This window comes from Mastigoproctus giganteus, chromosome 5 (genome assembly GCF_048544385.1).
Source record: "Mastigoproctus giganteus isolate SK-2022 chromosome 5, ASM4854438v1, whole genome shotgun sequence".
Classification (NCBI taxonomy): Eukaryota; Metazoa; Arthropoda; class Arachnida; order Uropygi; family Thelyphonidae; genus Mastigoproctus; species Mastigoproctus giganteus.
This window is the reverse complement of record NC_143579.1, coordinates 2,816,380-2,829,123: the sequence shown is the minus strand read 5'-3', so window position 1 is coordinate 2,829,123 and position 12,744 is coordinate 2,816,380. Positions and strand designations below refer to the sequence as shown.

Sequence of the window (12,744 nt, the reverse complement as noted above, 5' to 3'; positions counted from 1 at the left end):
TTTTATACACCTCAATCAGATCACCTCGCAGGTGCCTAGTCTCCAGACTGTAATTTGCAAAACTTAAGCCTTTCTTTTTAAGACCAACCCTTTGTTCCATTCACTAATCTTGTTGCCTTTCTCTGTACTCGTTCCAACAGCTCTACATCCATCTTAAAATGAGGCCTCCAGACCTGTATCGGTACTCAAGGTGTGGCCTGACCATTGCCTTATACAAAGGGATAATCACCTCCTTATCCCTGCAAGAAAAATTCCTGTATATCACTGACAAGACACCACGAGTTACTCTTGCAGACCGTCTGGCTGCACTGCTCAGAAAACTTCATATATGCCTGCATAATTACACCCAGGTCCTTTTCGTTCTCTACCACTGTCAGTATAGTACCACAGAGTTGATACGTTACTCTGGGATTACTGTTTCCCATATGTAGCACTTTACATTTGTCATTGTTAAACTTCATTTGCCACCTCTCAGCCCATCTGCTCAACTTTTCTAGCAGCATACTTCATTAGTGTCCTTAACAACCCTGCCAACCTTCGTATCGTATGCAAACTTTGCAACATTAAGCTCGATATACCATCATCAATATCATTTATAAATACAGAAAACAACAATGGACACAATGCTGAACCCCGAGGGACTCTACTAATAACATTAGTCCACGATGAGCAGTGTCCATTGATTACCACTCTCTGTCTTCTCCCACTCAACCATCCCTTTATCCTTACCAACAACTTCTCATACCAACAAAGAAATATTGTTCAAGATTTAGGCATAAATGGATGTCGGATGAACTAATTAGAAATGTGACAGAGAAGAAAAATGCATGGGATACATATAAATTAACATTTGACACAGAAGCCCATGATAGCTGGTCTGTAACCAAGTTACAAAGGAGGTTAGGCAGGCGAAGGCAGATTACAAGAAATCTTTGGCAAAGGAAGCAAAAGAAAACAGCCAAGAGTTCTTTACTTATGTAAACTCTAGAAGGAAGGAATCAGATTGGTCCACTTGATATCGATGGTTTAGCTAACAAACTAAATGAATATTTCACATTGACATTCACACATGAGGAGTTATTCAGAGAGAGGAAGGCAAGAGGTGTATTCAAATCTGGCAGTAAGCTAGATAATCTTGTAATAACCGAGAGTAAAGTGGAGGAGAAATTGCTGAAGATAAACATAAGAAAGCACCTAGGTTGGATGGAATCTATCCAATTATATTAAAGGAGGCTGCAAAGGAAGTTAGCAAACCCTTAGGCATAATTATGAGAGCTTCCCTGGACTCAGAGGGAGGTAACCATGGACTGGAGATGTGCAAATGTGACCCCAATCCACAAAGGAGGATCAAAGGGAGACACAGGTAATTACAGACCTGTTAGCTAAACTTCTGTTCCAGGGAAATTAATGGAGGCACTGGTTAAAGAGTTAAAGATGCACTGCAGGATCATCTAGACAAGGCTTCAGTTATAGCTAACAGTTCCTTTGTGACTATATCATAGTATGTATCCAATCAACTGGATGCAAAGAATAACTTTGATATCATATATCTGGATCTTAGAAAAGCTTTTGACACTGTTCCACATGGAAGACTGCTGCAAAAATTGGAGCAGTGTGGCATTGGAGGCAAATTGCTGCTATGGATAAAGGGATGGTTAAGTGGGAGAAGACAGAGTGGTAATCAATGGATACTGCTCTTTGTGGACTAATGTTATTAGTAGAGTCCATCAGGGTTCAGTGTTGGGTCCATTGATGTTTTCTGTATTTATAAATGATATTGGTGATGGTATATCAGGCTTAATGTCCAAGTTTGCAGATGATATGAAGGTTGGCAGGGTTGTTAATGACACAAATGACAGTACAATGCTGCAACAGGATTTAGAAAAGTTGAGCAGATGGGCTGAGTGGTGGTAAATGAAGTTTAACATTGACAAATGTAAAGTACTACATATGGGAAACAGTAATCCCAGAGTAACATATCAACTCTGTGGTACTATTCTGACAGTGGTAGAGAGTGAAAAGGACCTGGGGGCAATTGTGCAGGCAGATATGAAGTTTTCTGAGCTGTGCAGACAGTCTGCAAGAGTAGCTCATGGTGTGTTGTTAATGATATACAGGAATTTTTCTAGCATGGATAAGGAGGTGATTATCCCCTTGTATAAGGCAATGGTCAGGCCACACCTTGAGTACTATATACACATCTGGAGGCCTCATTTAAAGAAGGATGTAGAGCTGTTGAAACAAGTACAGAGAAGGGCAACAATATTAGTGAATGGAACAAAGGGTTGCTCTTATGAAGAAAGGCTTAAGTTTTGCAAATTACAGTGTCTGGAGACCAGGCACCTGCGAGGTGATCTCATTGAGGTGTATAAAGCCTTGAATGGTTTTGGCATGCTCAATGCTGATGGGATTCTTTCTCTTGCTCAGAATAATCGGCTGAGAGGGCATAAATTCAAATTGAGGAAAGACGGTTGTAGGACAGATATGCGGAAGTTTGCCTTTAGCCAGTGGGTAGTTGATTGCTGGAACCAACTTCCATCTGTCATTGTAGAAGTTGATAGCTTAAACAGATTCAAGGCAGAACTTGACAAACATTTGGAGCGAGTGGATGGGTGAAATAAGGGGTTTTTATTATTATTTTTTTTTATTTTGGCTGATGCTATATAAGCTTGCTTTCTTGCATAACGTGCCTTTGCTAATGCTAATGCTAGCAAATTTTTGTTATTGTTACATTCAATATCATTTCGGCAGAGTTTTTGAATTAGACAAGCTACTGAAAAGTCAAGTGACCCAAATTAGACTTTGAATTTTATTGTAGACGTATTTCATACAATCCCTAATAAATGCATATAAAGCCTATGTGTCGGTTGGGGAATGGTAGCAACTTTGAAATAAATTACATTTTGAATAATCCAATATAAAATCAATGAGGATATATACTGTATTGATAACAGTATATCCTCATTACCATTACTGCTAATATTATAGTACCGTATGATAAATTACTTCACCAATAGCTTACCAATGAGAGAATCCTTTTCCACCTGTTCTAACTGATTGACTGGCACAAAATCAAACTGAAGCATAGGAATGGAAGATGTAATTTCTTGGCAAGGAATTACAGTGGTATCAGAAGTGAAGGACATTTCATAATCATTTTTGATCGAGGTAAATTTTCTATTTGCACTTTTCAAATTGCCTCTGGAAATATAGTAAACCTGAAAATAGCATTATTATTTAATGATGCATAAAAAATAACCCAAATATTCATTACAAAAATTGCTATTGCAGTTTCCAAATACTAATTAAAGAAACCAAATTATAGTACATTTATAACAAAAATTTAGAATACAGTTTTAAAAAAATTAAAATAAAAGGTCAACACACTTTATTGTCAACCATTATACTTGTAATGCTCCTATTAGATACTGAAGGCTGCTCTACTTTATCAACTGATGAAAAAGCTTAGTCAAGTAAAAATTAACAGCAAAAAGTTACACGATATAAAGGGATACTGAGAATGGATTTTATTTTAATATAGTTTTATTTTCAATTTATATTCTATGGCCATTTCAATTAATACGCTTTGGCAATGTAACCACCTCCAGAGTTGGATACACTTCAAGTGAACTCAGTATCAATAAAAGTACTGTTAATGTTTTTAGTTAGAATTTCTCCAATAGGTTTGCCTATCTATGATTTCTGAAATAGCCTTTGCATCTTCTATAATATCTATGCAGTGGTAGAAATGGAAACTATTAGTAATATTGTTTAATTATTGTTGCAAGTTATAATTTGATTATCAAGAAAAATGTGGAATGCAAATGGAGAAAACAGACATCAACTTAGAGAAAAGGGTGACAATCTGTTTCACTTTCAAAAATGGAGGTACAGGGTACTCCTCAACTTCCAGATGTCGCTGAACAAACTTTGCAAATCACTGCATGTTTTGGCAGTTGCCAAAACTTGTACAATTGTTTAACAAACTCAGTGCATCCTGCACTATTATTAAATAAAAATGAATGATAAAAGAAAGATGATAATAGTGATTAAGGGTAGATCTCAAGCTTAATTAGCATTAGCATGGAACATGATGCAAAAAAGCAAGCTTATATAGCATAAGCCAAAAAAAAAAAAAAAAAACACACACCAACATCCTTTTCATTTAGCCCATCCACTCGCTCCAGATGTTTGTCTAGTTCTGCCTTGAATCTATTTAAGCTATCAACTTCTACAATGGCAGATGGAAGTTTGTTCCAGCAATCAACCACCCGCTGGCTAAAGGCAAACTTCCGCACATCTATCCCACAACTGTCCTTCAATTTGAATTTACCGCTCTCGGGCGATTATTTTAAGCAAGAAGAAGAATCCCATCAGCATTGACCATGCAAACCATTCAAGGCTTTATACACCTCAATCAGATCACCTCACGGGTGTCTAGTCTCCAGACATTGCAACTTGCAAATTTTAAGTCTTTGTTTGTAAGAGCAACCCTTTGTTCCATTCCCTAATCTTGTTGCCCTTCTCTATACTCATTCCAACAACTCTACATCCTTCTTAAAATGAGGCCCCCAGACCTGTATTAAGTACTCAAGGTGTGCCCTGACCAATTGCCTTATACAATGGGATAATCACCTCTTTATCCCTGCTAGAAAAATTCCTATACATCATTGACAAGATACCATGAAGTTTTCTGCACTGTTCAAAAAACTTCATATCTGTCTGCACAACTACCCCCAGGTCTTTTTCACTCTCTACCACTGTCAGCATAGTACCACACAGTTGATACATTACTCTGGGGTAATTGCTTTCCATTTGCAGTACTTTACATTTGTCAATGTTAAGCTAAAGTAACGATGGTTTGCAGCTGACACAGAAAAGTTGGGCAGATGGGCTGAGGAGTGGAAACTGAAGTTTAATATTTACAATTGCAAAGTACTGTATTTATTTATTTATTTATTTATTTATTTTAATAAAAACCTTGAACGGGAGAAGTATTAGAACCTATAGTATTTAGTACCATGCTTGGGTTGGAGGGTGAGAAGATAAAAGAAGATATTCGTCGACATTAAGATTGAACTTCTGGAGACTGTAATTTTCAGAGAAAATATATAGGAAGGAAGGTTGTTCCAGAAAACAGCAGTTGAATGAATAAACGAGGAAGATGAAAAGTTGGTTCTGTGAGTTTGAAGTGGGACAGTAAATGGATATTGGCTGATAGCAGAATGTGTTCAGACTGTTTTGAAAGAGAGAGCAGGAATTATAGAAGCCAATTCAGAAGAACAGTGCCCATGGAAGTAACTGTAAAAAAGGCATGCAGCAGAAACAGTATGTCTATGAGACAGACATTGGAGAGACTCGGTTAGAGATGATTCTTAATTAACATAACTGATCTCTTTATGAATGAAATCTAGAAGCCTGAGGGGGATTTTTTGGGCACTACCTCAGATGTGGGAACAATATTCCCTGGTAGGGCGGATTTGCGATTTGTACAGAGTTGTTGTTATTTGGTTTTTGGGAGCATTAGAAACTAAAGCCATATTGCTCTGCGGATATGCGGTGGTCATTCCCTGACCTTACCGCATCCTCTGTATTTGGTGGTCACGGGCTCGAACCTAGGTCTGATCAAGAAGCGTGTGCTACACACAGCTGCTCCTGCCCATCTGGCTATGGAGGCGCCATTTGTACAGAGTGAACAGCTGCCTGGAAGAGAAGTAACACCGAGAGCAAAAGAGAAAACCGTGTTTTTTAGATGCAGAGGAAGCAATATTTGTAATCTGCTTTTGTCAAAAGAGATACATCACCTTGCCTAGAAATCAGAGTGTCACCAAAGATAAGCATAGGAGCAGAAGAATCCTTTCTGTGCAATATAAGACAGGACTGAGTTTTAGAAGGATTGAAATCAACTAAGCTGTCTTTGCCCCACTGGAGAATTACCTGGAGATCGGCTTTTAAGGAATATGTAGCGGATATTTGAAAAGTTGAAGCTGATTGAGCAGAGAAAGGCTTCTCAAAATCGAAAGTGGAATGCAATGTGTTATCATCGGCAAAACTATGGATAGGATTTCCAGTCAATGGAAGGTCATTAATATACAAGAGGCAAAGAGTGGGGGAAAGAACTGAACCTTGGGGGACACCAGGATTAGTGGAGAACTTAGAAGACAGAGAGCCATCTACCATCACCCTCAGTGAGCGATCAAAGAGAAAACTGGATAATCAATTACAAAGAACAGTTAGCAAACCATAAGATAGACCCTAGTTTATAAGTCTTTTATGCAACACGATCAAAAGCCTTTGAGATATCAAGAAAACTGCTTGTTATTTGCTGAACTTTCCCATTCAATACGTCCATAAATGGGTAACAAAAGCCAAAATATCAACACTGGATCAACACTAACGGAATCCATTGATCAGACAGAAGGTTTCTAGGTAGTTTAATAAACATTTGTGGTTAATTGATTTCTCCATTACTTTTAGAGGTGTATAAAGCCTTGAATGGTTTGAGCATGCTCAATGCTGATGGGATTCTTCCTCTTGCTCAGAATAATCACCTGAGAGGGCATAAATTCAAATTGAGGAAAGACAGATGTAGGATAGATGTGTGGAAATTTGCCTTAAGCCAGCGGGTGGTTGGTTGGTGGAACAGACCTCCATCACTTGTCATGAAAGTTGATAGCCTAAATAAGTTTAAGGCTCGGCTGGACAGGTATTTCAAACAAACAGAGGGGTGAAGTGGAAGTGGTTTTTTTTGGCTTATGCTGCATAAGCTTGCTTTCTTGCATCAAATGCCTCTACTAATGCTAATTATGCATTCTTGTAATGCCAAACATGAGGTTGGGAATAGCAATGAGATAAAGGCTCCATTGGAGAAGACACAATTGCCAAGTTGTGATCTGAGGTGCACAAAGGATCACTCACTTTGAACGTGTACTTAGAAGGGTTGTTTGTGAGAAAAAGATCAGGCGTGTTGGCTGTACAGTTAGAGGATTGTCCAGTATTCTTGTAGGTAAATGAACAATCTGTGCAAGGTCATTAGTAATTGCAAAAGCCTCAGCATCTCGACCAGCTGGGTCGGTATGACTAGAAAACAGAAGCCAGCTGGAGTTGTGAACATTAAAATCAACAAGGAAAACTGGACTGGAGAAAGTCAAGTTACAAAGAGAGGAAGTCGAAGAGATCCAAGTGATTAGCTGAGTTGGGAGAACGGTAGAGACAACAGATGAATTTGACACAATGAGGTAGAGAGATTTTAAGCTAGAGAAGATCGAAAAGAGGAGATTCCAAATTACCAAGTGTCTGAGAGGGAATATCGGAACAGATATATGCACAAGTACCGCCTTTGTGGCGATAGGAATCATACAGCGAATAATTTGGGCAACTGAGATGAGCAGTGGTTGAATCAACCGATAACTGAGATTCTGTGTGAAACAGTACATGTGGTTTAGCAGACTGCAAGTGGAAATGGACATCGTTGAGATTAGAATTGAATCTACATATATTTGTGTTTAGGAGGTTTAATGTTTTTGGAGATACTCTATTGGATTGACAATTCATGGTGTAATCAATAGTAAGAAAAAGTAGGGGGACATGCTGTATAAAGTAATGAAATTTTTGGATATGGCACACACATGGTAAGAATATACCCAGTTCCTTGACATAACGTGGTCTCAACAATGCCCCCCCACATACACACTACTCTGACTCCCTCCAGTCACTATCTGGCAGAGCAGAGGTAGCGAGATTATACACTAGCTTATTCGGAAGCCTCCTAAAGAGTTATCAATAGGTTTGGTCCGGTGTACCAACTAGCAGCCGGCCTGTGAAATCTGCTTTAGAGCTGTACCCTCGAAATGTAAGGAAGATTGGATCTCGCGATGATGTTCATCATAACCTCAAAAGTCATCAGTCATACTGCATGATGGAAGAGATGGGGAAGAGCTGACTGGAACTTAGATCTGGAGACTAAACATGGGTTCCATGACTTCAAGCCTCCAATAAGCAAAGTGGTGGTATTGCACTGGTTGATGAGTCATCTACCACCTAGTATTGCCTGGTAACACAGAGGGGGAGCAATCCTCCATGTGTTGTGGGCACCACATCTCAATCCCTGCTTACGTTGGTTCACACTTGGGTGGTCACCCACAATGTACTTGTGCATGGAGGTTATTCCCAGGATTACTAACAGTCCCACCATCGTGAAGGTGCAAGCAGAGGATTTGATTGCCACAGCCCATCCGGACTTCGCCGAAATTGGGTCCACTTGACTTTAATGTCACCCAAATATCAGTTCCATAAGTGTTTTAGACTCCCAGGTAGCAAATACAGCTTGTCTGGCATATCTGAAATAATGTCTGTGACAACCTCAAAGACATTTTCTCAGGTACGCCAGACCAGCTGAGAGGTTTAGATCTTTTTGCAGGTAAGTTTGCTATGTATATACGTAGCAGTATCATCATAGTAACATACCAACTGTGTGGTACTACAATCAGTTTAGTGGAGAATGAAAAAAGATGGGTTGTTAATTGTCAATCAGATATGAAATTTTCAGAGCAGTGCAGACAGGCTGCAGAAGTAAAAAGTAGCTCATAGGGTCTTGTCAATGATTTACAGGAACTGTGCAAACAGCTGCTGGAGACTTGCAGCTGGGAGGCAATTTAAGGCTTTAAATGGTTTGAGCAAGCTCAATGCTGACGGGATTCTTCCTCTTGCTTAAATTACGCACTTGAGGGGACATAAATTTAAATTGAGAAAAGACAGTTGCAGAATAGATTTGCAGAAATTTGCCTTTAGCTAGCGAGTCATTGATTGCTGGAACAAACTTCTATCTGTCGTGGAAGTTAATAGCTTAAATAAATTCATGGCAGAACTGGACAAATGTTTAGAACAGATGGAGCGTTGAACAGGGTGGTTCCCCCACCTTTTTTTGCTGATACTGTATAAGCTTGTTTTCTTGAATCACATGCCAATGCTAATGCTAATGCTAAGAAATGTAATTCATCAGAACACTGTTAATCTATTTACCTTGTTAACCTCGATCAAGTTAAAAAACTTATCACACTGTTCATTGAAAGCAGTAGCTCTAATTTCTCCACTCGCATCCAAAAGATCAATAGAAAATAGTTTTCCTTCTCCTCTAGAATTGTTCCATGTACGAATAGCAGACTTATTTGTAACTCTTGCTCTAATAGTCCACCTAAAATATGAACATAAAGGATTATTACTGAGTTTAAAAAAATATTTATATACAGAAGTCAATTACCTGTGTAAGTTAATTTTCTTAATATTATAAAGAACTAACTAATATTCCATTTGATATTATATTAGTTAAACATGATCTGATAATTTACATTGTGAAATATTACAATATATGGAATTTCAGGGAAAGAATGGATCAATAACCTTCTCTTTCCCCCCCCCACAATTTAGCTTAGAGCAAATTGTTCTGATAAGGTAAAAAATTTCCTTCCTTTCTTTCCAACTTTCTGCATTTTATTTTCATCTTAGTTCTTCAATATAAATTAAATCAGCAGTAATGTGCTATTATAAAAATTTACAATATTAATGAAACTTTTTGTACATTTTATACAGTTATTACTTTGATAGAGTAAAATCTCATTAGCACAAACTGGGTTTATACAAAGTATTCATTTATATGGAGCACATCACATCCCCCCCCCCCTGCAAAAGGATAGGCTTTTCTATGTAAATAAATTTGTTTATTACAAAATTAGGTTAATATGTATTACAAAGTTTATTTTCACCTCATGAAAATATTGTTATTTTGTATGTTTAATACAAACTTTGACCTAGTTATCTGATTATTGTCCCTATTATTGCTTCTGGCCACCCAGTTCCCTGCTTCCTGTGTGGCACTATCTTGTTAGAAATTACATTTGTGTAAACAAAACCAGTTTATGGTAGCTACAACTTAAGTGCACTCTGAAAAACATTATGAAGGATGAGAAGTTAAATAAATAAAACAGTAAAATCATTTTTTATAAGTTGTTTACTTCCTTGCTCTCCACAGGAAAAGGTCAGTTGCAATCATTACACCAGTTCAAAGAGTCTTTTGCTACAGTTTAATCTACTTTTTTGTGCCATTTTATCTGAGCTGATGTCTTTTTTGGAACTTGTCTTAATAAATTAATTTAAAGTTTGTTTATATTAAATCTTATCTAGCAGTGTTACGCATAAAGCATAAAAGGACAGAATTAAGCCTGGAAATAAAATTGAAAATTATAGAGGTTGATAGGACGGAACGAAGCAAAATGGACATTGCAAAGGGAAGACTTTGTATGCTGTCAAGAGAGCATATAGAGCTTGCTTGATAAGGTACTTGATCCACAACACAGAAGGAGGGAATAATTTGTAGTCAAATGTCTTGGATGCTATCCATAATCTTGTTATTGCTTGGAACAGTATTGCCTCAAATGTAATAATCAACTGCTTCAGAAAGAGTGGCTTTGGGGAGAACATCACTGAAAAACAAGGTCCAGAAAATGAATGCGATAGCAACATTGAGGAATAGGGGAATTTGAAGGAGCATATGGATTTTGTTTGCAAATATGAAGAGTCAGTGAAGGTGGATGATGAAGCTGCTACCACTGCAATGCCAACACCAGAAAAGCTGCCGAGCACCAAACAAAATGATGTTTTTGTTAACGACAGAAAAAGTGAAGAAGCACACACACTGCCATCTAAAAAAGATGCCCAAAATGAAAGATGCCCTGAATTTGAAAATTGAGCATAATAGAGAATGTGTTGGCTTGCAGTAATGTTGATAAAGAAAAAATTATTGCATTTCATAGAGTCTGTGCTGTATTTAAAAATATGGATAGGCCAAAAACTGTGCAAGGAACATTCGATTCTTTCTTTAAATTAGATTAATTTATCGAACAGTTAATGGTTTGTAAATCTACTTTTATATCAAGATTGTAATTCTTTTTACTTGATACTAAAGTATTGTATATATCGTAATATATATTATACAATATTTTCATTTTTGTTAACTACTTTTCTCTTAATATATGGTACAAATAAAATAAAGTCTTTAACAAATGTGTTATTCCAATTACTGGATTGTTATACAAGGGTTTTGTTTTTATTATTTTATTTATCTAAATATTTTATTAATCTCGAGAACGAGAGTAGCCTTATGCAGGCGAAGTTTTTACGGCTCCGGAAAATAGAGATGTTTGTTCTATTTTATTAACTTAAATTGGCATATTAACTTATTTTCTAGAGAAGCTTTATATTCCTAGTTACGATACTAAGTTTAAATTTTAACTTAGATAGAGATTATGTAGGTTAATACTTAGTATTGGTAAGGGTATCCAATCCACGTGTTTTACAAATTTTGCAGAGCCGGAAAAAAGGAAGTTTTTTTAGCTATATTTAGCTGCTTTATTGGCAAATTGTTATATTAAATTATTTTCTATAAGTAGCTTATAGACCTAGTCAAGATCCTTGGTTTATTCTGAATTGAGACTGTGAGATTTTGGAAGTTAATTAATACTTAAGCGTCCGTAGATTTACCATTCGTAACTTGCCGCCATTGTTATACAATACGTTATATCCCGAACTAGATAGCTATAGATTAGTATAGTATAGTATATAATATTATCAATTAATCAGTAAAATTTATATTTTTGTTAAACTTCATAGTCAATTAAATTCTACTTTTTAACTAAATACATATAAAGACTTAGATTTACAAACATAACATAATTAATTAATACATAACTTGATACGGAAGTTATATAATGAAACTTGAAGATAATACTCAACACTGAAAAAATATATATAGATATATAGTGTTACAACTGCATTTGTATACAACTTTAGGATTATAATTTTGTGCTGAAATTGAATTGAAATCACAACTCAGACCAGAGTAGCAAAGCAAGAGGCTCAAACTAAATGGAGTGCTGTGGCTCAGAGGAGAACTGGGGGAAGGGGGGGAGTTACCAACTGAATCACAGCCTTTTAAAATGCATTGCTTTCATGATGTTTGTGGAGCAATCGGATACAGGACATGATATTGCCAAGTGGGATGTGTGTGTGCATGATGCAAGGAGTGTGAGGAAATCAGGCGAAATTCAAAGTTGTTATGGGCCTATATGAGAGCTTGAAGGACAGGGTGGATGCCCTCGAAGGATCTAAATCAACACCAGAATTTGCACTTGATCATCACACAACACAGCGACAACCCCCAAGGCAGAATGCACTGATCACATGGGAACTAGTAGTTGTTGGTGACTATTGTCAGGGAAACAAGGAATATGGTATGTAAAAAGGAAAGGTGGAACAGGACCAGGGTATGTTTGCCAGGGGCAAAGGTTGATGATGACATAGTAGAGTGGATATCATCTGTTAAGAGCACAAAAGGTGATACTGTTGTACACGTTGGCACTAATGATATTAGGAGTAGGAGACCGATGGAATTATTTAACAAGTACAGGTCACTGTTGTAAAAAAGCTGTGACTTAGGGTTGAATTTGAAAGTGTCTGCAATTCTGCCCAGACACGATAGGCGGGAGTATATGATGAGATCCTTTTCGATCAATTCGACCCTGAAAAGATTGCGCAAGGCTCAAGGGATAGAATTTTTTTCAGGTTAGTCTGTACTTATTAACAGGAAAGACTGCTTCTACAGGGATGGGATACACTTAAATAGAAAGGGTGCAAGAATATTTGCTAATGCTTTCGAAATAGTGTTAGGTGGGTCAGAAAACTGCTAGCTTG

The 12,744-nt window shown here is 37.2% G+C and overlaps 1 protein-coding gene across 1 annotated transcript in view; it reads right to left on the bottom strand.

Annotated features, from left to right (window-relative positions):
- RPA1 (replication protein A 70) overlaps window positions 1-12,744 on the bottom strand; it is a 358,941-nt gene that overhangs the window by 107,206 nt on the left and 238,991 nt on the right. Inside the window, exons 8-9 of the mRNA XM_090373886.1 lie at window positions 9,022-9,193; window positions 3,023-3,218 (exon numbers count right to left, since the gene is read on the bottom strand). Of these exons, the coding sequence (XP_090230012.1) occupies window positions 3,023-3,218; window positions 9,022-9,193 (368 nt within the window). The remainder of the gene's footprint in view (window positions 1-3,022; window positions 3,219-9,021; window positions 9,194-12,744) is intronic.